This window comes from Mustela putorius, unplaced genomic scaffold (assembly GCF_011764305.1).
Source record: "Mustela putorius furo isolate JIRA1106 unplaced genomic scaffold, ASM1176430v1.1 tig00000551_pilon_pilon_pilon, whole genome shotgun sequence".
In the NCBI taxonomy this organism is placed as follows: domain Eukaryota; kingdom Metazoa; phylum Chordata; class Mammalia; order Carnivora; family Mustelidae; genus Mustela; species Mustela putorius.
In genome coordinates, this window is record NW_025421412.1 from 10,210,240 (window position 1) to 10,235,641 (window position 25,402).

Sequence of the window (25,402 nt, forward strand, 5' to 3'; positions counted from 1 at the left end):
TAAGAGAGAGAACATGCGTGAGGAGGGGGAGAGGGAGAGGGAGAAGGAGACAAGCAGACTCCCCAAGCGGAGCCCAATGTGGGGTTCAGTCTCATGACCCTGAGACAGTAATGGAAGCTGAGATTAAGAGTGAGACGCTAAACTGACTGAGCCATCCAGACACCCCTGCCTTACTTTTTAAACAGAAACGTGATACTTCCAGGGTCTTGGAAGGGCCATTTGGACGATGTCATCCCCTGCATTTCTTCACCCAAGGCCACAGGTTGAGCTGGTCTCCTCCCGAGGGTCCAGCTCTTCCCAGAGGAGGAGCACTCCTCCTTATCACCACCTTGGGGCCTTGGAGCACTTCTCACTGGGAGGTAGAAGATTAACGGAATTGTGAGGTTAGAGCCCATGTCTTAGTTTTCTGAATTGGATAGACAAGATTATAATATTTTTAAAATAAACCAGAGAACATTATATCTAAACGGGCTTCCAAATCAAGGAAGGACAACAGGAAAACAGACAACAAAGGATTGTGTTTGGGATTTACCGAAGTTCTCTGTAGTTATAGGTAAAGTTTCCAACTTTCCGATTTTAGTAACATGAGCAAAGCATACACGAACATCTTAGATGATCAAAATGGATACTTGTGTTTTTAATATGATGTATTCTTCCAACTATGTAAGTCTATGAGCCTCCATTTTCTTTTTCTTGGTTTAGCCTAAAAGTGTATTTTTAACATATTCTAACTTCTAAAAGATGTGGAACATGAAAGTACTTAGGGTTACTGCAAATTCAGCTAAAAAAGCACTTTCACATAAAGAAAATGGATGGGTAAGAAAGTTCAACATCAGTTCTGAGAGCTGGCTTGCTTGGCTTAAAAAAAAAAAGTCCTTATTCAAGAAAACTGTGGCATCTGCAGAATCCTTACGGCTGGCTTCTCTCTGCTGTAAAATGTATTAAATTTAATTGAAACCCCCAAAGGAAAGGAGTTTGGAAAATCAAGAGAATATGCTTGTACTTCCATACTTAAAAAATATAAATCAGAATCCCAAAATAGGAATTTATGAGTGGGGCTTTTGCACTATATGCAAAACATTTCTACCAATGAGCCATCAACCTTTAGGAGCATGGCAGTTTAGCTGTATGGTTTTATGTATTTAGTGTTTTAAAATACTTAAAAAAAAAAACCACTTAGAAAGGTGCAATGCATGATTGTTTCTATGATTTTAAAAATATATATAAAAGGTGATAGAAAATATTAACCCAGTTTTTCCCCAGAGTGTTACCTTTTATGAAGGTTACATTTTGATAAGTGAACTAGCAGGAAAAAGAAATGATCAAACTATAATTTGGCTAGGCTTCTGTAGGCTTACTCTTCTTAGTAGTGCCAGGCCCAGTTCTCCATCACATTCAGGAAAGACAGTGGTAGTTGTGATTTTCTGGTGCATAGCTGTCTAGATCTTGTAATTATTTGCAGTAGTCTGATGGGGGGGGGGGGGACACTGAAATCTTTATACTGACGACAAGAATGTTAGCCAAGACCCATAGTGACTAAGGGAGATGTAGTATATAGAAAAGATCACTTTTGTTCACGGGAAGAAAAAAATAAAATGTCAGAAAAACAAAAAATGAACCATCCCCCTCTCCAAAAAAAGTAATAGTGGAGACAGAGTGTTTTAGAAATCAGGAATCAACTGTGTATGTAGATAGCATGCTGCAGCCCTGGGGTCTACGAGAAGTCTCTGTTGAGAACACCCAGAGGTAATGGGAGAAAAATCCCACTGGGATAGAATGTTCTAGAAACATCTAGGCCACAAGCAAACACCTCTTTCCACTCAGTGACCTCTAAATGCGTCAGTACTTTACAGTGTGATATTCCCATGATGTCAAGAATTAAGGAAAGTGGCCAGATTCTATTCTTTTTGCACTTTCTGTATTAATATCAGGAATTATAATTTATACCTTTAGAACAGTTTTCATTTATAAAACTATTGCAAAATTCACACCCAGGGCACCTGGGTGGCTTAGTCAGTTGAGTCTCAGATTCTTGGTTCCAGCTCAAGTCATGGTCTCATCAGGATCGTGAGATAGACCCCCATGTGAGGCCCCACACTCAGTGAGAAGTCCACTTGAGATTCTCACTCCCTGTCTCCCTCTGCCCACCGCCCCCCCGCCAAAGTCTCTATCTCTTTCTCTCTCTCTAAAATAAATAAATAAATCTTAGAAAAAAAAAACTTCACCTCTAGACCCCAGCGCCTCTTTGTGAGAATCTCCCACGCAGTTTGTAGCTAGAAAGTGTGTTTCGAGCTCTTGGTATAATCAGGATGAGCCAGAAACTTCACAGAACGTCTAGAGCTCAAAGTTGAGTTATGTTGCCTTTTGTTGTCGCCCCCTAAGAATGCCCCATTACTACCTAATAATTCATTACATTTTAAGAAATGATGAGACATTCATGCATTTTAATGATGGAGCAAATGAATGCAGTGGAGCCCACCTTCCAAATGGTAAACATATCACCCCCCACTCCCCCACGCCCCCAACCCAGGACCCAGGACCGGAAAGAGCTACAGGATATTTGCCCTAGGGTGCTTCTCCTCTGAAGTTCACAGCACATTCCTCTTTCTGACTTGCAGGGCAAATCCTCGGAATTTTAATTTCGACAATGTGGGAAATGCTATGCTGGCGTTGTTTGAAGTGCTCTCCCTGAAAGGCTGGGTGGAAGTGAGGGATGTTATTATTCATCGTGTGGGGCCGGTAAGCAAGCACATGGACCCCTTTGAATGCCCAACAGCTGCTTTCCTCTGCTTTGATGAATAACCATATTTTTCATTTATACAGATGCATGGGATCTATATTCATGTTTTTGTATTCCTGGGCTGCATGATTGGACTGACCCTTTTTGTTGGAGTAGTTATTGCTAATTTCAATGAAAACAAGGTAAGCATCCTTGGTCTGAGTACCGCCGAGTTTATTCTGTTCTAGCCACTTGCTTGGAGCTCTCTTTTTCTCCCCGCAGCATGAAGTCGCATTCACCCGTGGTGTGACTGATGTAAATAATCTCTGTAACTATTTTATGAGCTACCTCATCGCTGCCCTTCAGGCACGTTATTGAAGAGCGCGGATCTCTTGCTAAAATTCCCCTTTTGGTAATGGCGTCATTAATTCGCTGGCAACTGAAAGGCACATCTCCTATTGTTCAAATGGAAGGAGGTGCCACGAGTTAGGAAAACACAAGGCTGAACTCAGGCACCTGCTGATTGCAGGTGATATTACTTTCACACGATGTAAATTGGATGCTTCTTTGTAACTCCAGAGGTGAACTCAGCGTTTTGATGGGGTTGGGCATGCAGTAGAAAATGTTCCATCCTAATTCACTGAATAAAAAGAAGATTTTCTAATTCAACAGAAAAACTTTATGTACTTTATGAACTCAGGAAGCATGCTGAGATCATAACAGCTCTAACGATCAGTACAAGAGCTCCCAAATGGGAAAACACCGAGCATAGTTTCCTGCCAAAAAGTGAGTTTGGGGGAGAGAGTTCGACGTGGTTCTTCTGGACAAGGCTGACATGCCCTCTGTTATGTAAGGGTCGGTCTTCTGAGTCCTAATAATGGAGGTGCACACAGATTTGAGCACTGACTCCGCACTCGGGTTTACACACGCTGCTTTCAATTCTCATGACTCTGAAATGCACAGTGGAAGAGAAAACAGCTTACAAAGGTGGCATAACTCGTCTGGGGCTTTTAAGGCGTAGAAAACCCAGGCCAGAATTCAGAAGTGGTGCTGACTCTGCAGAGTCTGAGAGTCTTTCAGTTCAAGAGGGTAAACATGGGGGCGCCTCGGTGGCTCAGTTGGTTAGGCAGCTGCCTTTGGCTCAGGTCATGATGGTGGAGTCCCGGGATCGAGTCCCATATCAGACTCCCTGCTTGGTAGGGAGTCTGCTTCTCCCTCTAACCTCTCCCCTTTCATGCTCATTTTCTCTCTCTCTCTCAAATAAATAAGTAAAATCTTAAAAAAAAAAAAAAAAAAAAAAAAGAGGGTTAAAATGGTGACCCCCTGCAGTGAGTGAAAGCAGGATGTGCTTGCAGCCCCGTTCTGCCCCTGGGATTCGGGGCCAGGACCAACGACTGTATCATTAATGGCCCTCCAGGCCCCACGTGCCTGGTTCCAGCTACTCAGTCAATTACCGCCTTTGACATGCGCTAACGAGGACGTCATTTCCTCCTGACTTTCAAAGGGTGGAATTCAAAAATCCCCACTTTGGGCCCCAACACTACTTCTGCCCACAGAAACATGGGATTTTAGAGTAAGAAAGAAGGATAGAGAGAGATCATATTGCCCAGCCCCCTATTTTACTGGAACACATTCATAAATGAGTGTCTTTAAGCCCTACTGTGGGTTCAATTTCATACCATGCAAAAAAGGAGGAAGGCAAGTCTAGACCCTTGTGCTGGAACAGACGTGGGGATTCCCCAGTGAGAGCAGAAGCCAGTCAGTCCGTTAACAGAGAGCTTGGGCTCAGCTGGCCCAGAACACCTGGTTTCTGGAGAATCAGGTTCTGATTTCAGGAGAGTCAAACCAGAGACATAAATGCAGCAACATAAGATGTTCAACCCCTAGAGACAAATGTATAATCAATCACAGCCCTTGAACTTAGAGGATTGGCTGAAGTAAGCAGAGTATCAGGAGGCTGACTCCCAGCACTGGTTGTATTTCTGCTCTGAGGGAAGAAAGAAGCACCTTGGCTTGGGTAAGGGGAACGTGGCCACAAGCTCAAGTGGGTGCTTAGAGAAAGAGGAAAAATAGAAGAGCTCATGTTAACAGATGTAACAAACTTGGTTATTTAATTGGACATCCAAATTTCTGAGTTAAATGAACTATTCAGAAGAGATTTTTTTTTTCCTGTAAGCTTTTCTGAGGGAAGCATGTGAGCTGCTGTATAAGAGCATTTATTCCTTAACCATTCAGTCATTCGGCAGATTTCTTTGAGCATCTACTGGTGCCAGACGTGCTCTTGACCCTAGGGCCACAAGGAGCTAAACACACAAACTACACACTAAACACATCAAGATTTCTGCCCTCATTGGGCTCCCATTCTAATGATCATACCCAAAAGTATGTAAGCAGATTTCCAAATATATAGACACTGGGGAAATATAAAGATATGAGAAATAAGGCAAGCTTTGGGGGCGATGTTTTCACAACTCAGAATTACACAAAATTATATCTTCCTTAGAAGATGGAACCCTGTCTGAAAAGTTCAAAGTAGGGGCGCCTGCGTGGCTCAGTGGGTTAAAGCCTCTGACTTCGGCTCAGGTCATGATCCCAGGGTCCTGGGATCAAGCCCCACATCAGGCTCCCTGCTCAGTGGGGAGCCTGCTTCCCCCCCTCTCTCTGCCAGCCTCTCTGCCTACTTGTGCTCTCTGTCTGTCAAATAAATAAATAAAATCTAAAACAAATTAAAAATAATAAAAATAAAAACTTCAAAGTCTGTACTAGTAACATATGCATTTTTAATTTCTCCATTATAAAAATTTGATTAATAAACTTAATTTCACAATGATAAACTTTCAGAGGTTTTCAGATATTAATGATCAGATGATACCACCAAGCTTATTATTTCTTTTGGTTCATTTCAGAATTCAACTTTCTAAAATAATTTGTTTTGTATAATAAAGGAATAATATGAATGTGTATTGCACCCAGAGAACCAGAGTATTTGTTTGCTGTTAGTGAGAAAAATGGCTTAGCAATACTAATATCAGAAAAATTAATTTAAAACAAATATCAGGGGCTCCTGGGTGGCTCAGTCCTTAAACATCTGCCTTGGGCTCCGGTCATTATCCCAGAGTCCTGGGATCCAGCCCTGTGTCGGGCTCCCTGCTCTGCAGGAAGCCTGCTTCTCCCTCTCCTTCTGTTGCTCCCTTGCTTGTGTTCCCTTTCTCGTTGTGTCTCTGTCACATAAATAAATAAAATCTTTTTAAATAAATAAATATAAACAAAACAAATATCATCACTAGGATTAAACAGTGTAATTAAATAATTGCAAAAGAAACTAATAACTAGCAAAGTATAGAACTCCTGAACCATAAAATATATGAGCAAAAACAAACCAAGTTATTTTAAAAAGCTAGCAAGTCCAAAGTCATAGTGAAAGATAATAACATATTTCTCTAAGAAATTCATAGACAGAAAAAATTATGAGATTTGATACAATAAAAACACTTGATCTATTGGACATAAAAAGAACCTTAACCCCAATAATTTTCAATTATAAAAGTGTACCTCTACGAGTTCATAAATTAATAGTGGCAAAAAAATTGATAATGTACAGAATGCGTGATCTATAATAATAAAAAAAGATAACAAAATTCCCTCATAAGTTGAAGATGTTAAGACAACATTCTAAATAACTTATGAGTCACTGAGGAAATCAGAATAGAAAAACACAAGACATTTAGATAAATCATTTATAAAAATCATAGGTGAAAGCTCACAAGATACAGATAAATCAGTAGAGGGAATTTATGACTATATGTGTACATTCAAAAAATCAAAGATTAAATAGTAATATGTCAAATATCCAAATCAATAAATTATAAAAACAACAAAGTAAAATGGAAGAAAGTAATAAAGATAAGGAAAAAATAATAATACTGGAAACAAAGATACTATAAAAGAGTCAAAAATGACAAAAACAGATTCTCTAAAAAAATTAAATTGATAAACCTCTCTCAAAGTCGAGCATGAACAAAAAAAGTGGAAAAGGAACATAAACAAGCTACAGTGAATCAAACAGGATAGGTAATGATAGAGAGACAGAAAGTTAAACTTACAGAATAAAACTGAAAGCCCCAGGATGGATCGGTATATATAAAACAGAAGTAGCACAATAAATCCATGAAGATGAGACCATCAATAAATGACCCTGGGGTCACTGAGGGTCTAGATAGAATAAACTAAACAGAGATCTCTACCTCACAGCAAATTCAGAAAGGAATTCCAGGAGAATGAAAGATGTAGTTATGAAAAACCATTCTTCAACCATGTAGAGTTTATTTTTGACCCTGCAAGTATCCCATTTGTGGATTTCTTGACTTTCACTACAAAGTGGAATCCATAAAGAAAGAAATTTATAGATTAGATTACATTAAAATGAAGTTTCTGAGAGATAAGAGACATGATAAGCAAAAAAAAAATTTTTTTAAAGCAAGCTAAGACCAAGAGAAAATACTTGCAACTCATATAACTGACAAAAGATTAATATCTAGAATATATCAAGAATTTCTATAAAACATCTAAAAGTAAATATCCAAATACAAAAATGAGCAAAGAATATGAACAGGCAATTCACATAGGAAGATACAGGAATCACTCCCCCATTTGCACATATAAAAAATGTTTCATCTCACTGGTATTAAAACTAAATTAGATACATTTCCCACCCATCATGGCCAAATTTAAATGTCTGATCATGTCAAGTATTGGCAAGAATATTAGGACATGAACACTTGGAGATTGTTAGCAGCAAATTTTCTTGGTTACTCCTCTTTGGACAGCAACTTCACAATATCTGACAAACAAAAAGTTGCATAAATTCCTAACCCCAGCAATTCCTCTCCTAGAGATTTGCTATCAAGGAAGTCACATAGATGTTCGCCATGAGACAGTACATGTGGGCTTACTGCAACATTTTCATAATACATAAACCTAAATTCTGATATGTTTGTACAGTGGGATACTCTGAGCAGTTAAAGCAATTAGGTCTAGTTTCTAGTTGTGCTGAACTATGCAAAACATAGTGTTTAGTGAAGATAAAAACCAGCTGCATAAATAAGCACAGATTGGATACCATTTATAGAAATTTTTAAAATTCAAAACAAGTATGTTCTTATGTATTGATAGATACACAAAGAGCAAAAGTCTGAAAACATGTTGAGGAGGACACACCCTTGAAGGATAGTAATTAGTTCCAAAGAAAGAAAGGAAGAACCGGGTGGGGGGGCTCTTCCCCCCCACCCGGATCTTCCTTTATAATATAATATAATGAATGTCATGCAATATATATATATACATATATATATATATGTATATATATATGCATACTCTAATACACACACATACACATAATAAAGACTTTTTTATCTCATTTAGCCATTAATCACAGCATTAGTTCTTCAAGATTCAAATTCTGTGACTTCATACCACTTGAAAATAGTTTTGTGATTATATATATCAAAATAATTAAAAAAAAAAAAAAAAAGACGCAATCCCCTTAACCAGAAATAGCAGACTGACAAGTTACAATTTTGCCGCAGCGTTTCCCGCAATGAAACAAAAGGAAACTAACCACTATTGGAATGGGTATCCCTTTTTGAAAATTTGATTGTGTAGAGAACCTTCTTTAGATTTTCCCAAACCTGAATATTATCTGTGTTCAAAGATGCCAGTTGAAGGCCATCCTTTGGGGGACTCCTCTCAAGACCAAATTTGAGAATTCTGACCATGCCTACTGAGCCGTCAGGGTATTTGAAGAATATCTTTATTTCACACCCCCAAATTAGTCCTGTTGGTATCACCACCCCATTTGCGATGTCCTTGGTGTGGAGTAGACGACATAAGGCCTTTTTCTGCTTTCCTTTGTTTATTAAGGGGACAGCTCTGCTGACTGTAGATCAGAGAAGATGGGAAGATCTGAAGAGCCGACTGAAGATAGCACAGCCTCTTCATCTCCCACCTCGCCCGGGTATCAAAGATGCTCTGATTTTATTCATGTTGGGCACCAGTGTTCATGATTCCCCAGGAGTCTAAGATTTCAATTAAAATAATAATCGTGAGGCCACTAGGCGGTTGTGCATAAGTTAATACAGAAACAGGCTCCAAACTACAGATCTCTCCATAGGCTATTAAAATCAACCACCCAAAGGCTGTGCTTCAGTGCTCTCAGGATAAGCCCTAATGAAAAAATGAATTTTTAAATAAAATATATTTGTGCTTGCCTTTTAAACATATGAGTGAAATGTATTAAACTGACAGAAATTGAATGATGCGGTTCTCCTTCCAATACAGACGGCGTCATGCACCGTCGTTTTAAATATTCAGAACCAGCCCTTCCTGCCAAACACCACACAATAAGATTGAACTATAGGAGGAAAAAAAAGAGTAATGAGTTTTTAAAATGAGCATTAAAGGAAATGGAAGACAAGAAAGTAAATGTAACCTAGGTCTGAAATGCCCTTGCCTCAACCTCTCTTTTGCAGATAATGATGGATTTAGAGCTAAGATGTACGACATAACCCAGCATCCGTTCTTTAAGAGGACAATTGCCCTGCTTGTCCTGGCCCAGTCGGTGCTGCTGTCCGTCAAGGTACGTTTCTTTCACACTGAAACTCTGAGAAGGACTGGCTTGTTGGGCGCATCCAAGCATATCGCAAAGGGCCATATCCGTCCATAGTTTACATTTCTTGGTGGAAAAAAATGAAAATTCACAGTCATGTTCTAATGAGAGAAAGAGGGGAGAGCCTTGATGGGTCTGGTGGCTGCAGACAAAGACCGGTGCGCTGTTTCTCTTGCAGTGGGACGTGGAGGACCCCGTGACCGTCCCTTTAGCAACCATGTCTGTTGTGTTCACCTTCATCTTCGTTCTGGAGGTACGATCATGAGCCAGAGGGCTCAGGGGGTGGCAGTGGGCATCGCAAAGTAGAGCAGTGTCCTCCTTTGACAGCACCCACGGTCAGCTCTGTGTTCCATTGTTTTTGAAGTCTTTTTTTGGGAGAGCGTGGCACGCTCGTAGGGTATTTTCCTTCTGGGGCTGTGGTGCTTCACTTAAACAAAGATTTCACATTCTATTCCAGATTTGTCTAACGGCAGAAATTGCTAACTGCTGTTGATTGCTGTATCTGCAGGTTGACCTGTCTGGTTATAGGAGTTCAAACATCTTTACTGAACTGCACAAACCACTGTAATTCAGGGACTCAGATCGCAATGTGGTGGACAAGGGGGCTGGCCCAGACAGGATTATTTTAATATATGGTCTGTGTCGTATCACTTTCCAGCACAATCTTCTTTGAAATACAAGCAGATTCTTATTTCACCCTGTGCTGGTTGATGTTTCCCAAAATCTATGGTCTTTTACTCAAGGAAGAAAAACGTCCTGCTATCAGAACTAGTCATAAAACAAGGAGAGAAGAACCTGGAGAATATAGATTTTTAACCTACCCAGCTTTAAAATTTAGATAGATAGATCTACTTCTTTATCTCCGTATCTGTATCTATCTATGTATGTATCTATCTCTTGGTAATAAATTCTTGTCTTTGGTTCCCACATCTTTTTTTATAAAGGGCCTCAAGTTCACACATTTAAACATTGACTGAACACTCAGCCTCTGTGTTCTGTCTTCCTTATCTTCACCCAGGTTACGATGAAGATCATAGCAATGTCACCTGCCGGCTTCTGGCAAAGCAGACGAAACCGATACGACCTGCTGGTGACATCGCTTGGCGTGGTCTGGGTGGTACTTCACTTTGCCCTCCTGGTATGTGTGTAATTCATTTTTATTTTAGTTGATAACTTGGGTTCAGGTAACCCTGTTTCCGGTCTTGTCTCAGTCCGCCTCAGCCTACCCTCAGGTGTCAGACTCACCTTCCTACAGCGACCCTTGACCGTGACTGGCCCTTGGCCAAGCTTGTGCACACAACCCCCCACACTCTTCACACAGACAAAGTATGGCCCCTCAGAGTCCTAGAGTGTGTGAATCAGAAGAACCTTAAAGATCTCTGGTTTAACTCTCATTTTCCCAAAAGAAAACACACAGAGAGAGAGAGAGAGAGAACAGTGGAAACAGAGATTATGAGACCTGCCTAAGTTCATATACGAGCTATCAGAAGGCTCCAACCCAGTTTTCTGAGCCAAAGTGTAGCATCTATACCACTGTGTTCTACTCAGTATTTCACAGTGGAATTTTCAGGTACTTTTGCTGCCACACTTCCTACTGACATCTAGCTGCCGTCCCGCTAAAGTGTGTCATTCCCAGGGTCTATATCTGAGTTCTCACTAGTTTGCCTAAAATGCCTCCACCTTCCATGTAGTCTGAGCTCCTGCTCAAAATCCATATCCATGGGGGTGCTTGACTGAGATCTAAGACTGTGTTGTCCAATAAGAACAAAATGTGGCCACAGATAAAATTTCAAATTTTCTAGGAACCACATTAAAAAAATAAAAAAGGAAACTGATGATATGAACTTAATAAGGCATGTTAACCTACTATATCCAAAATATTATCATTTTAACGTGGCGGCAATATAAAAATCATTATTACATCATTTGTTTGGTATTAAATCTTTGCGTGTGTATTTCACATTCATAGCACATCTTCATTGAGACCCACCGCATTTCAAGTGTTCAGTAACCACATATGGCTGATGCCGTACTGGACAGAGGAGCTCCAGAAGCCCCTTCTCTGGGCTCCACCATTTTCCAGCCTTGATAGGGTTATTTGTCTTCAGTGACCCTTCGTTCCCTGCTCTGAACTTGGGGATACAACTTCATAATTTATCCATTCCATATGAGTACTATAGAGATCAAGCACATGAAGTTCTTCTAACTGTAAAGAGTATACAACCCCATAACACATTATTACAAGTACCTTCTTTTTTGTTTGTCTTCTTTGACCCCAGACAAAAGTAATATTATCAGATTTCCCTGCTCTCTCCTATCCATTCTTCGATCCTCTCCGATGTTAGAATCACACCACAAACAAGCCATCACACCCAGTACCCATTTACACATTACAGAGGACATGCTTTCATATGAAATTGCTCTGTTCAGGCAGGTAGGTATTGAGTGTCCTTCTTAAAACAACAATCACCTTCAACGTCAAGGACTGTGCCAAGCCTCCATGGGTTTTTCAGTCACCCTGATTCATTTCCCCCAATGACAGATGGTTTGCAGCAGTAAAGATGGGCAGTCACCATGCTGGGAAGGGAGAAGAAGGTAGTGAACAAAGAAAGACATCTTCTGCCCTTGTGGGTATCACAGCTTGTGGGAAGTTGGTGTTTTGTTTTATTTTAAAGTTTTAACCAGAATATTTAGTCACGATCCAAGAGGCTGGGGGGACTTTGGGACAACTGCAGGTAGGCATTCATGGGAATACTCCCAAGTCAGTAAGAGTTACAACCATAGTGAGGCAGATGGAGGAGAGACACACATTTCCTGGGATGACACAAAGCAGTGGGAGGTGGCTTCGTCAGAGAGATCCTGGAAGTGTCCCTGTGGAAGTGATGGCAGGGTTTAGTCTGTAGGACGAAGGGCATGCCAGCAGCTGTCCATATGATGGAATGCTGTGGGAGGGAAATCGTGCCTGGAGTAGAAGGAGCAAGGGGAACGTGGTGCAAGATCTGGATGGCACCTCTCAGGACCAGGCAAAGGATGAGGGTCATCCTCCCAGAAGCCATTGGGTGTCATCACTTTCAGAATGCAAAGTGGGAAGCCATCTAGAACAGATTTGGAACTAATGTGGAAAGGGGCATCAAGGTCCATGTTTTTATCTTTCCCTAGACAAATGGATTCAAAAGCTACTTGGTCTGAGCAGAAGAGTAGAACAGGCTTCCTAATTCTGGATATCCTAGAGAAAGACATCTTACACCGAAAAGACCAACTTGCCTGTTCTCCCTGAATGCTTTTGTTCTCCTCCAAGAACGTCCAGTTCTGGAAGGATGCTCATCCTCCACACTATTTTGCTGTCTATTGTGAAGGAAGATGCAGTCCTTGTTCCCATCCAAAGTTATTTTTGTGCAGACATATTCATTTCCTTCTCCTCAAAGTTATCAGTGGACCCCCTTCCCAGGGGCCCATATGGGACTGTTGTCACTTGGCTAGGCAAGGCTCCTCAAGAAAAATCATGCCTTGGCATGAGTTTAATGCCACAGTTGTTATTGCGGTTCTAGCTGATGGGATCTTTGTTTCTGAGATGAAGCTTTCTTAGTCATAAAGCACACCCAGTCTTCTCTTGCTGCTGATCACACACTTGAAGAATGAGCGGGACGTGTTTCTGGACAGGGTAGACATCTCTGAAATCAGCTTACAGGAATGTGGCCAGCTGGTCTTCAGAGTCTTGAGGGACCTTCCGAGAGGGGAAAGCTGACCTCCCGCCATCTTTTCCAACACCACACGTCCCCCTTTGCCAGGATCCCTGCACTTCCGGTCTCACTTGGCTTCCTCATGTTGAGTTGTTACCCTGTTTTTCTTGCTCCTCAAAGGAGCTGGTCATGATTTTATGTAAGATAAGCTTCAAAACACAGAATTCAGCTGAGCAAAACAAGGAGCGAAGTTTCATTTAAGATTTGATTTTATAGCTAATATTTATTCATGAGTTTTGGCAGTGACCTTTTCAGCACCTTTTAAAGATAAATTTCTTATAAGAATTTTCACATTTTATTAAGCTAATTACTCAGTAGACTTCACAGAAGACTTAAAATGAAAACAAGATCTTTTGCACACATTATGAGCGGCTCTTTTCGGTTTAAATTTCAGAATGCATATACCTACATGATGGGTGCCTGTGTGATTGTCTTCCGGTTTTTCTCTATCTGCGGAAAGCATGTGAGTACGTTGTAAAAGATACTATCAATGGTTACGTATGCACAGAAAAAAGGAGCAAAGCCTAATTGACTTCAGCTGTCCTTCTGGGTCTTAAGGGTTGAAGTTAACTTGGGATGCTGGTCATCCCAAGTCCAAATGAGCCAATATCAAATTTTTAAATGAATCAGTAGTTTAGATATCTTGTGATATGTTTCCTGACATTTATGCTATTTATTTATTCTTCATATTTACTAGATGAACTCATTCATCAACTGAAGATAACATATTGGGCATGAAAGCAAAAACCAATGGTCTTAATACTTCTATTTTATTGTTTTTATTTGTAACAAAGTTACTTTACTGCAAAGAAAAATAGTCTTTAATGACGCTTCATGGTTCTATGATCCTAGATTTCTTTATATTCTTTTTCTTGTTCATGCATAAACTCGGCATCTAATTTTCATTTTTTAAAGTTGCTTCCTTTTTCATTACTGACATTATTTCATATACATTCCATAAATGCCCATATTTGGTACATTCAGTGTTTGATGCCATTTAGCATTTTGTTATTGTTTAGGCCTTTTTCTGTGAGCAACTGTTTGTAGAAGAATCCTGAGGCAACTCAGGGGGAGAGGCCAAAAATGGACAGCCATCCTCACAGAGACTTCAGCAGCAAGAGAAGCGAAAATGGAAAGCTAGGAATTTCAGGGGAAGAGTTTTTATGAATTTGGCTGAAAAGGCTGAACAGTTTGAAATACAAATTGAATTTCTCTCTAGTGGTTTTTTTTTTTTGGAATAATAATAAGATTTAATACCCTTTAATAAGAATTAATTCAAAGCAGTTGTCAAATGAGGGTCACTCTTTTTTTTTTTTTGAAGATTTTATTTATTTGACAGACAGAGATCACAAGCAAGCAGAGAGGCAGGCAGAGAGAGAGAGGAGGAAGCAGGCTCCCCGCTGAGCAGAGAGCCCGATGTGGGACTCAATCCCAGGACCCTGGGATCATGATCTGAGCTGAAGGCAGAGGCTTTAACCCACTGAGCCACTCAGGTGCCCCATGAGGGTCACTCTTGTGCCAAGCTGCGTACCTGTCATTCATGTCCCAGTTTTGCCCCATTCTGTGAATTAAATATTCGTTTTCTCCTCCCCGCCTGCACCTCCATGCAGGTGACGCTGAAGATGCTGCTCCTGACGGTGGTGGTCAGCATGTATAAGAGCTTCTTCATCATCGTAGGGATGTTCTTACTGCTCTTGTGTTATGCTTTTGCCGGGGTCGTTTTATTCGGCACTGTGAAATATGGAGAGAACATTAACAGGTGGGTGTTTATTTTTCTTTTTAGTCATTTATCAAGCAAACTTTTTTAGTCACGAAGTCATGACTAACAATCTGAATGGCTTTTGTCTATTAAAGACGAAAGGGAAGGGGACGCGATCAGTTGGAAATGAAAACGAAATAAAATGGTCACATGTTAAATGACATTTTTCTAATTAAAAACAGCCCACATAGTGACTTTAGAAGTCTTACTGCCATAATATTTCCATAATGGAACACGAATCCATAATTCCACACCTACCGCCACGCAGGAATAACCACTTCGAATATCCTGGTGAATTTCTATCCATCTACTGCCAAAAACCAATATATTCTTTTTTTAATTACACTTTAAGATGACTCTGGGTTTTTCTTTTTTTCTTTTTCTTTCTTTCTTTTTTTTTTTTTTTAAAAAACACCACATGAGAAGTCATAATTCCCCAAATGGTTACAATGTAGGAAAAGCATTTTTCAAAGATGATCTTAAATTTTGTGGAAGCGCCACATAGTTTTTTTTTTTTTAAAGTAATTATACAACAAATTAAATGCCAGTGTGCCTTGTTGCAGAGATTACTTATTTGATCCACAGCAGCTTCAGTTTTTATAGCAAACTCTATGTGAAAGAAGGAATCACTTTCACTTGTCAAAGCTGGGACCCTCGGTCATTCAAGATGCCTGGCCCGAACTGGTGTCGCCCGCGGGGGTTGGGTTTTCAGACAGCTGTCCTTGAGGGCAAAAGTGAGTAACAAACACATTATGAGGGTACAGCCTTTACACATGGTAACTTAGCAGCCACGTTTGCTCCACAATCTACCTGTTTTAGTGGTGACGCCTTACGACTTCGTGACAAACTATTACCCATTTCCTGGTTTTTCTTCCTTGATTAGGCATGCCAACTTTTCTTCAGCGGGAAAAGCCATCACGGTCCTCTTCCGAATTGTCACAGGCGAAGACTGGAATAAGATTATGCATGACTGTATGGTAAACGTCTCTTCACCCCCAACAGTGCCTCAGCTTAGAACCAAATGAAACCCTTTGCTATGCGACATTGGCAAGGGTCATCCTCGTTAGCATCAAGACTTTGTGTACAAAACACACAGCCTGGCCGTTGGTTCATGTGCATTGTGTTCCATTATAGTGTCTGGCCAGAGGCAGGAAGAATATCCAGGGAAGCCAGCTTGAGCTATCATAGTTCATCTGGCAAATCCACGTTCTGTGGGCATTGCCCCCCCCCACACACACCTTTAACATTTTTGCCGTCGAGGACAACCAGGGCAGTTCCGCTTCTTTAACTGAATTTACTCAACAGATTCTCACCAAGCGCCTGGTTTATACTGAGCCATGCGCTCGGTGCTGGGTCTCCCAGGACTCCAGGGCACATTCAAGGAGATCCCAGCCAGAGTCACACCCTCCCTTTGGTTCCTCCCTCCTCCTCGCGGTCCCTCCTGACTCCCATACAACTTGGGCTCCATCAGGCCCCACGCTGACTGCGGGGATGTGTTCCTGCAGCACTCCGTGTTGCTCCTTTGTAGCGTGTGTCCCAGCTGTAGTGAGTTACTGGCTTGATTATTTCATCTCTGTTTCCTCTCTCACAACCTCGAGAGCAACACTGTTCAAAAGAAATTTCTGCAGTGCAGATGGCAATCAGCTCTGTCCCACTCCGTAGCCCCCTGTGGGTTCTGAGCACTGGAAATGTGACCAGTGCGCGCCCGAGCAACTGAATTCTAAATTTCACCTAAGGCTATTGGATGTTCATTAATATACATTTACATTTTGATAGCCACACTCAGTCCGTGGCTCCCTAGAGCTCCAGATTATTGGCAACATGAAGGAGGGACAGAGTCTGTGTCTCGCTTAGACGTGTCTGTCTCCAGCCCTGGGTAGAAATCCAGCACACAGTAGGAGCTTAAGAACTCTGCCTGAATAAAGGGGGACAGAATTTACCGAATCAGATATAATATAAGGCAGAATAAAATAAGTTCTAAATAAAGAACAAGCAGAGTGCTGAGGGGATGTAGTGTCTCCAGCCGAAAGAAACCAGGTCTTTCAGAGGTGTTGCCTTTTTATTGGGCCACTAAGGACATGAAGGCTTTTGATAACCTGAGCCGTGCACTCTTCTGTCATGTCCCAGTAAGGTGCTCCAGGAATGAGGATTCCTGGTTTCTTCTTACACAATTTGAATGTGAGTCTGTTTCGTGTGACAAATCTTCATAAATCTTGACCCCATTCATTAGGTCAGAGAAGTTTTTTAAATGCATTTTTATTTGACTGTCTGTAGTTCCCATCACAATGATTATTTACCCTTCCGGAGGTGGCAGAAAGAAGGTGTCTTGGAAGAATCAGGGTCATTTTCATTGCGCTTCTAAAATGGCAATGAACTTGGGATTCTCCAAGACTCGAAGTGGAGAATAAATGAAATACTCTTTTTGATTTTGGGTGCAGATGATGTACTCAATGTACGTAGCTTCTGAGAGACTAACTTTGACATTAATGCTATTTTCTGTGCGGGGGAATCGTTCCCTCACAACAAGGGGCACAGAAATCTGTATTGTTCACGCTCACCCACCCCCCCTTCTCGTCCCCCTTGGCCGTGTAGGTCCAGCCTCCCTTCTGCACTCCAGACGAATTCACATACTGGGCAACAGACTGTGGAAATTATGCCGGGGCGCTTATGTATTTCTGTTCATTTTATGTCATCATTGCCTACATCATGCTAAATCTGCTTGTAGGTAAGTGAGGTTCGTTGAATGGGTTTTAATATCTTTAAGCTCAGGTACTTAGATAATTATGTACAATTTGCAAGTAATTATCCCAGATTGCTTGGGGTGGGTGTTTCACGGCATTAATTATAAATTGTTGCCTCTCGATCCAGAAGCTGAAAAGACCTTTGAAAGGCATGTAAATGACAGTTGATTGCAATTTCAAGAGTTGTCCTATTAATTATGATCATTAATTTCAAAAGAGCTCTTCTCACACGTTGAGTTGAACAAATCTCAGGGAGGGCTACCTTTATGGCCTCGAAAGATCACAGTTATGTTTTTTGAAAGATACACGGTGTTCCCCAGGTGTGGGGCCACCCAGAACCCAACCTGACCTTTAAAAACTACCCTGGAACCGTCAACTAAGAGTGAAAGCCAACTGGCATGGCTATCACTACACACAGAATGTCTGTTTATTCTCATGACCCTCATGTTTTGGAAAGGCAGGAGCCGGATACATAGCTTAGTCCAAGTGTAAAATATGCCAACTTGGAAAACAAACTAAAAACACTTTAAAAATTTGGCTTATAATGTAGGTGATAAAATCCATTATTTATAATAGATGTTTTACTCTTTCTAAAAAATGACAGATTAGCATAATTCTCTAACTTTTCACTTTTTTTTTCTCTTTTTAGCCATCATTGTGGAGAATTTCTCCTTGTTTTATTCCACAGAGGAAGATCAGCTTCTAAGTTATAATGATCTCCGCCACTTTCAAATCATATGGAATATGGTGGATGATAAACGAGAGGTAGGAAAGGGGGCTGCTGCTTTGTGCCCAACCCAAAGAGACTCACTGAGACAGCATGAAGACCACAGACCACAGACCCTCAGCTATTTAACTGCTCTTTTTGTCACCAGTGGACATCTATTGAATTTGGAATGGCCATTGGCGAATTGTAGAAAGCCGCCATTGACCGTTCAGCAGAATATGCTGGGCGGGGAGAGGGGCAGAATGGTCCCCTTCATGTCCAACCACAGGTGTCCTTTTCTTTGGACATTCAGAAAGTCACCAAGGAAAGGAAACCAAGGAAGCTCTGAAGAAACCAGCCCTGGGCTGGGAGCAGGAGAAGGGGAAAAGTTCAAATCACCAGAGCCATGGGGTAACACCAAGGCAGAGCCAGCCACCGAGAGCAGTCTTGATTAGAATTGCAATGGGGTTGTTGAGTGGTTTCTGAAAGTTATTGGTTTTAATTATTTGGGACTTACTAGTTGAATTCTTGAATCATTAAACTTACCCAGGATTTCCTAGAATTAGCTAAAGCAGCAGCATCTTCTCCCGTTGTGCCTTCTCTTTCTCCTCCTTCATCTCAGCAAACACTCGGGTACTGGGTATATAGCAATGAGCACCATGGAAAGGCCCCCATGCTCACAGAGCTTCTGTTCTAATCATAAGTGAAACAATAATTATAATTATTATTATTATCTCAAGAAGCTATAAGTATTTCGCAAAAAGTACCAGAGTAGAGATGGGTTAGCCTTGGGGACAGGCCACTTTAGTGGGGTGGCCATGTCGGTCTGGCTGGGGAGGTGCTGTTAGACCCGACCTCTGAAAACCAAGGAAAGTTCTGCTGTGGGAAAATCTGGGGGAAGTGGGGGGCAAAACCTAATATTGCTGCAGGAAGAGTTCACAGAAGGCATGAAGACCACAGACCAGAGGAGGCTGGGGAAAGGGACATGCAGAGCTAGGCCCACACGGTAATGCCTGGCTTTCTCCTCCCCCACTGTCACCCTTTCCCTGACGCCCCCCACTTTTCCAGGCACCAGGCTCAGGGGGCTTTCTCTGAGACCGTGGCCTGCCTGTGTGGCCATCTGGCCTCGATGTCCCATCTCCCCTCGATCCCCCTGCAGCTCCAAGATGGCTGCCTGCCGGAACCTGACTTCCTTGGACACACGCGTCAATAAGAGCCCCACCGGTCACAGGTTAAGGTGTCAGTAACTGACAGGATTTGATGGGTCGCCCCTGCCCCTGCCTCTTGCCCAGGGCCTGAGTTCACAGACGCTAGATGGAGTTGCCTGTAAGGGAGCAACACGTGTTCGATTTTCAGAACCTAGAGCTGCTCTGACCTGGTTCTCTGGTACGTCATTGTTCAAATAATGGAGAAGACCTGAACAAGAGTGATCATTCACCAGAAGAACCACTTAGAATCAATGTTTGGAAGTTTGTGGCATCCAGGAGAATTGGAGGGGAGGATTGTGGACACAGGAATGTTCTGGAATGTTCTGGAATGTTCTGCTTTTCTGTGGTAACACATTACCAACCCACTCAGTGTATGTTTTAGAGAAACAAATGAGCTGGGGCTGAGTTAGTGAAATGGCCAGGAGAAGAGGAGCCTGACAAAGCAAGGGCTGAGGCTGGGAGGCAGAGGACCTGCTTTGTACCCTCCTAGGCTCCCAGTGCTGCCAGCTTCCGAGATCCCACAGAACCGGAGAAACACCAGCAGAAGATCCAAGTGCTCCCCCTCCCCACCCATCCCCTCACCCAGCCTCCATGGAGGCCAATAGCTTCCTTGCTGCCCCTCTTTTGAGGAAAATAGATGGTGTTCTGGGTGGGGTTTTTGTTTTTTCTGTGAAAACTGAATCCCAAGAGAATCATTATGGCCTGAAGATGATTTACCCAGTCACTGTGTTGCCCACCAGGGTGTGATCCCGACTTTCCGGGTCAAGTTCCTGCTGAGGCTGCTGCGGGGGAGGTTGGAGGTGGATCTGGACAAAGACAAGCTCCTATTTAAGCACATGTGCTATGAAATGGAGAGGCTGCATAACGGTGGTGATGTCACTTTCCACGACGTCCTCAGGTACGAGGGGTCTTCCCAACCGCGTGTCACAGAGCCCACCCGAGCCCAGAACCTGAAGCTGTGGCCGTTCTAGGCCTTGTGAAACACAGCCGACAAGGAGGCTCACAAGCCAAGATGGCACATTGCTGAGGGGATAAGGCGAGGCCACACGGCTCAGGCTCCAAGGGACCTTTAAGGACCCTGTCTGAGTGAGTGTCTCACACAGGAGCGGGAAGAAGCAGGGGTCTGATGTCCCCAGAAGTGCCCCTTACTGACTAGGGAGCTCCTGACAGGGAGAGGTAGGGAGAGAGATGGGGGCCTCGGGGTACATGGCCGCCCTTTGTTTTGTGAGGAAGGAGCTGTTCCCAGAGAGTTGTGTGACTTGCTCGGTCACGAAGCTTCCATGGTCAAGCTGGGGCTAGGTGCTGATCTTCTCACTTGTGGGGCCGCTCGTGATGGTTGACCCCACTTGGATGGGCAAGAATACCATTCCAAGAATACCCAGACAGGACCAAGGGAACAAAATACCATAAACTCAGTGGTTTAAACAAGTGTATTGTCTCATAGTCCTGGAGGCTGAAGTTCGAATTCAAGGGGTCAGCAGGGCTCATTTCTTCTGAGGCTGCGAGGGGGAATCTGCTCTAGCTTCTGGGGCTTTGCTGGCCATCGTCATAGAAACCTCACCCTGATCTCTGCCTCCATCTTCATGTGCGGTTCTCCCCATATGCACATGTGTGTGTGTATGCGCGTGTGTGTGTGTGTGTGTGCACGTGCTCCCCTTTCATAAGGACACCATTCAGATTTGATTAGGGGACCATCCCTTTCCGATATGACCTCACCTTAACCCATTACATCTGCAGTGACCTATTTCTGAAAAAGATCACATTTTGAGGTACTCGGGGTTATGATTCCAACATCTATCCGCCCCCTGGCAACCACCAGTTTGCTGTCTGTATTTAAAAGTCTGTCCCTGCTTTGTTTCTTTTATTTTTTAGATTCCACAGGTAAGTGAAATTACATGGTATTTGTTTTCCTCCCTTCTGGCTTATCTCACTTAGCATTATACCCTCTAGGTCCATTCACATTGTCACAAATAGCAGGATCTCGTTCTTTTTTTATGGCTGAGAACTATCCCAGTGTACATAGACTACACCTTCTTTACCCATTCTAGCATCATCTTTTTAAAGAAAATATGGGAACTGGATTTCAACGCAGTTGGTTTCCTTTGGAATCATATGTATTTCATTTTATGCATTTAAAATGATCTTCTATGGAAAGTCCTGTAGGCTCCGCCCTCAAAGAGGTGCAGCCACAGGAAGAGTCAAGGCCCCCCTCCAACAGGAGCTGTTCTCACCCCATTGCACGTTCAGCTGCTCAGATACACAGAAATACGCTTGTGACTGAACCTTGAAAAAAAGATCAGAACAGGAAGGGCTTGGGAGAACCTCTCGAAAGTTAATTCTCTTCCTTCCCACTACTCACTTCTTACAGGAGCAAGCTAAAGGGCAGAAACAGAGGCACAAAATACGTGTGATTAGCAAAGGATTCCGTCTCTCTCAGAAAGTTTACCAAATTGTTCCTCCTGGGGACCAGTATTATTAGGCTGAAAGTGAAGCACAGAGACACACCACTGTCATTAAGCAATTATCGTTCAGCCTCTATGGAACCCAGTGAGGCATCTGATAAAATGGACCAGGCAAAGCCCATGGGGGTGTTGGTTGCCCCTCCCGTCCCTTAGCTCAGTACATGATGAAACAGTTGGGCAGGGACGGCAGGGATGAGATTCTGGATGAAGCAGGGACAAGAGGAAGAGCACACAATGGTGGGAAGAGCCTTAGCAAAGAGGTCAGGGCACCCGTGCTGCCCGGGGAGGCCTCCTGAGCACCTCGATGCTGTGACGTGGGCTGTGGAGGTGGCGATATGCTCACAGACGGGGCTCTGAGGAGGCACTGCCTGGACCTGTTGGGCCAAGGTCAGAATGGGGGCGAGTATTCCACCTTGACTTTGCATCCACCAGAACGAATAAGGGAGATCCAGGGGCACAAATGAGATCAATAGAGAGGGAAATGGGAGCTGGGGAGGGAGCCGGAAGCATGACCTTTGGCCAAACCTGTTAACTATCCCCCGCTGGACCTGAATGTGACAGAAGTATAGAGAGAGCACTCTTCCTTCTACGGGGAATGTTCCAGAGCTTTAATCAGCTGATAATGCAGACGAGGGCCCAGCCTGACTCTTTCCTTTTGACAAACACGTAGACGGTGCTTACTGTTGTAAGCACTTCACAAGTATTAACTCAGTCCTTTAATAAATGGGAACCATGACTACGCCCATCTTACAGAGCAGGTGACATAACTAGCCCAGGTCCCCCAGCTACCCCCAGGGCACAGGGACACTACCTTGGTTGGACTAAGTGATGTCCTCTCTGGAGTCTGAAGGAGCTACTGCTCAGGATCCCAGGGGGATCGGGATCAGACATGGACTGCTCTCCTGTCCCCCCACCAGCATGCTCTCCTACCGGTCAGTTGACATCCGGAAGAGTCTGCAGCTGGAGGAGCTGCTGGCCAGGGAGCAGCTGGAGTACACTATCGAGGAGGAGGTGGCCAAGCAGACCATCCGCATGTGGCTAAAAAAGTGCTTAAAGCGCATCAGAGCTGTGAGTGGACTGGGGATGTCTGGGTTTGTGTTTCCTCGTCTCAAAGGAGGAAGAAGAGGGAGAAAAGAAAAGAGCTCTGGTGAAGGGTTGGGGGGGCAGGGGTACTCCTGGGTGGCTCAATTTGTTAAGCATCTGCCTATGGCTCAGGTCAAGAGCTCAGGGTCCTTGGATCGAGTCCCGCATCGGGCTCTCTGCTCATCGGAGAGTCTGCTTGAGATTCTCTCTCTGCCTCTTCTCCTCCCCACCCCATGCTCTCTTTCTCTCTCTCAAACAAATAAGTAAAAACTTTCAAATAGAAGAGAAAGAAGTTTCATTAGCAACACGTGGAGATTCTCCTGTGATTAGCCTCATGGCCCTTCCACTACATCGGCCTCATCCTCTTGCGATGGCCAAAAATCATTCCTGCCTTCGCTGCAGTCCAGACCCAGCTGCACCCTCTTCAGCAGAGTCCATAAGACGTTCCCATTGAGTGACATTTTAATAATAGAACATGAATGTTTAAAAAGCAGTTTATTGAGGTGCACCTGGATGGCTCAGTCGGTTAAGCATCTGACTCTGGATTTTGGCTCAGGTCACGATCTCAGGGTCATGAGATGGAGCCACGCATGGGCTCCACGCTGGCCGTGGAGACTGTTTAAGAGTCTCCTCTCCCTCCCTCTTCCTATCGCCCTCTCCCCACATCTCTTTCCCTAAAAAAAAAAAAAAAAAAAAAAAAAAAAAAAAAAAAAAGAGAGAGAGAGAAGAAAAAGAAAAAAAGAAAGCAGTTTATTGATATTAAAATATTTGTGATCTCCATTTATCAAACTCAACTGTTCAAAATGCCCCAAATCTCTACAGGTTGAGAGGCCACTGAATGTGCAAAACTACCTATAAATTGTTTCTAAAAATTCCACCATACCATTGATATTGTTTGGTCTTTAACAAAGGCCACCTCTCCTGGGAGTTCAATGATCTGTCTGCTGCCTTCAGAATTACAAGCTTATAAAATTCTCTAACTCATAAATCAATGAACACATACTATGTTGACATACATTTTGTTTACAATAGACATTTCTACTAGATAATTACTGTTATGAATTACACTTCACAGAGGAAAAAAATCAAATTAATCACTAAATATTTATATTTAACAGATTTTTAAAATTCTGTGTCTCAGAACAACATCAGCTGCAGGAAACATATCTTTCTATTGGATGAGAAAAGGTCCCCCAAGAAACAAAACCACCCAACCTGCCCCACTACAGGCTCTAGGAGCGCACGGGGAGCTGGACCAGCACCAGACTGGGCTCCCCGGTGTGTGCCAAACAGACTGGCCTGCTTTTATCCAAGAACCAAGGCAAGAGCAAGGGTTTCACTCATCCACCCAAGGCTTCTGCCTCTAACAACCCAGAGGAAAAGGGCAGTCACTACTGGCAAAATAAGAAGGGAAAAAACAAAACACCTACATTAACTATTCAAAAATTCTATTTTACATACAACACAAGGTGTACCAAAGGACATGCTTGTTCCCATTGTTATGCAAATGAGCATGGGTTGGGCAGGCTCTGAGCCCCCTCTTCATAGCAATGTGATAGGGAAATTAGTTAAGCTTCTTTATTTGGAACCCCTAAGAGGTCTCCAAGCACACAGGTTCTTTGGAGAGGAGAGAAGAAAACATGATTTGAGTGGTGGGGGATGGGGGATGTTGGGCTGATTTCTCTGTTACCAAGAGTCTAATCATATTTCCATAGAAACAGCAACAATCTTGCAGCATCATCCACAGCCTGAGAGAGAGCCAGCAGCAGGAGCTGAGCCGCTTCCTGAATCCTCCCAGTATCGAGACCACCCAGCCCAGTGAGGACATGAACGCGAACAGTCAGGATAATAACATGCAACCGGAGGTATGGGTGTGAGGGTCCTTCCTCCAAGGACAGTAGGTGCAGTTTTAGAAATAAAAAATAAATTGGTGCTGTTCACATAGCCGTTTCAAACAAGGTGACAGAATTTCCAATGGGAAGGTTTTAAGTTAAAAACAGTTGGAACGTGTTGATCCAGATTATGTTTGGTTCTTTGCAACTCGGAATCATTTGGGGTTATTTCAAAAGATTCTCATTCTGAGTTGTATGAATACTAAAAAAAAAAAAAGTGAATACCCAGAACTCACTAGTTCTGCTGATTTTTATCTAAAAAATTAACATTGCATTTCTATGGGCTTAATTGGAGGCCAGTGATATTAGGTGAAGAACACGGTTTGCCTGAAACTCAGTCCTAAATGCGTTCTTCTACCAAGTCACAGGAACTTGCAGTAGAATCAGTGAAAATGGTTGTAATCAGCCACCAACCATCTTAAATAGAC

General features: G+C 42.8%; 1 protein-coding gene across 2 annotated transcripts in view; it reads left to right on the top strand.

The window, feature by feature from the left end:
- Positions 1-25,402, top strand: part of NALCN (sodium leak channel, non-selective) — a 303,251-nt gene that overhangs the window by 274,358 nt on the left and 3,491 nt on the right. For both annotated transcript variants that reach the window (XM_045081349.1, XM_045081348.1), the window contains 14 exons: positions 2,619-2,739; positions 2,824-2,922; positions 8,639-8,732; positions 9,247-9,353; positions 9,562-9,636; positions 10,402-10,521; positions 13,518-13,586; positions 14,734-14,882; positions 15,766-15,859; positions 17,475-17,607; positions 18,273-18,388; positions 20,278-20,435; positions 22,917-23,067; positions 24,798-24,947. In XM_045081349.1, coding sequence (XP_044937284.1) covers positions 2,619-2,739; positions 2,824-2,922; positions 8,639-8,732; positions 9,247-9,353; positions 9,562-9,636; positions 10,402-10,521; positions 13,518-13,586; positions 14,734-14,882; positions 15,766-15,859; positions 17,475-17,607; positions 18,273-18,388; positions 20,278-20,435; positions 22,917-23,067; positions 24,798-24,947 — 1,636 coding nt within the window. The remainder of the gene's footprint in view (positions 1-2,618; positions 2,740-2,823; positions 2,923-8,638; positions 8,733-9,246; positions 9,354-9,561; positions 9,637-10,401; positions 10,522-13,517; positions 13,587-14,733; positions 14,883-15,765; positions 15,860-17,474; positions 17,608-18,272; positions 18,389-20,277; positions 20,436-22,916; positions 23,068-24,797; positions 24,948-25,402) is intronic.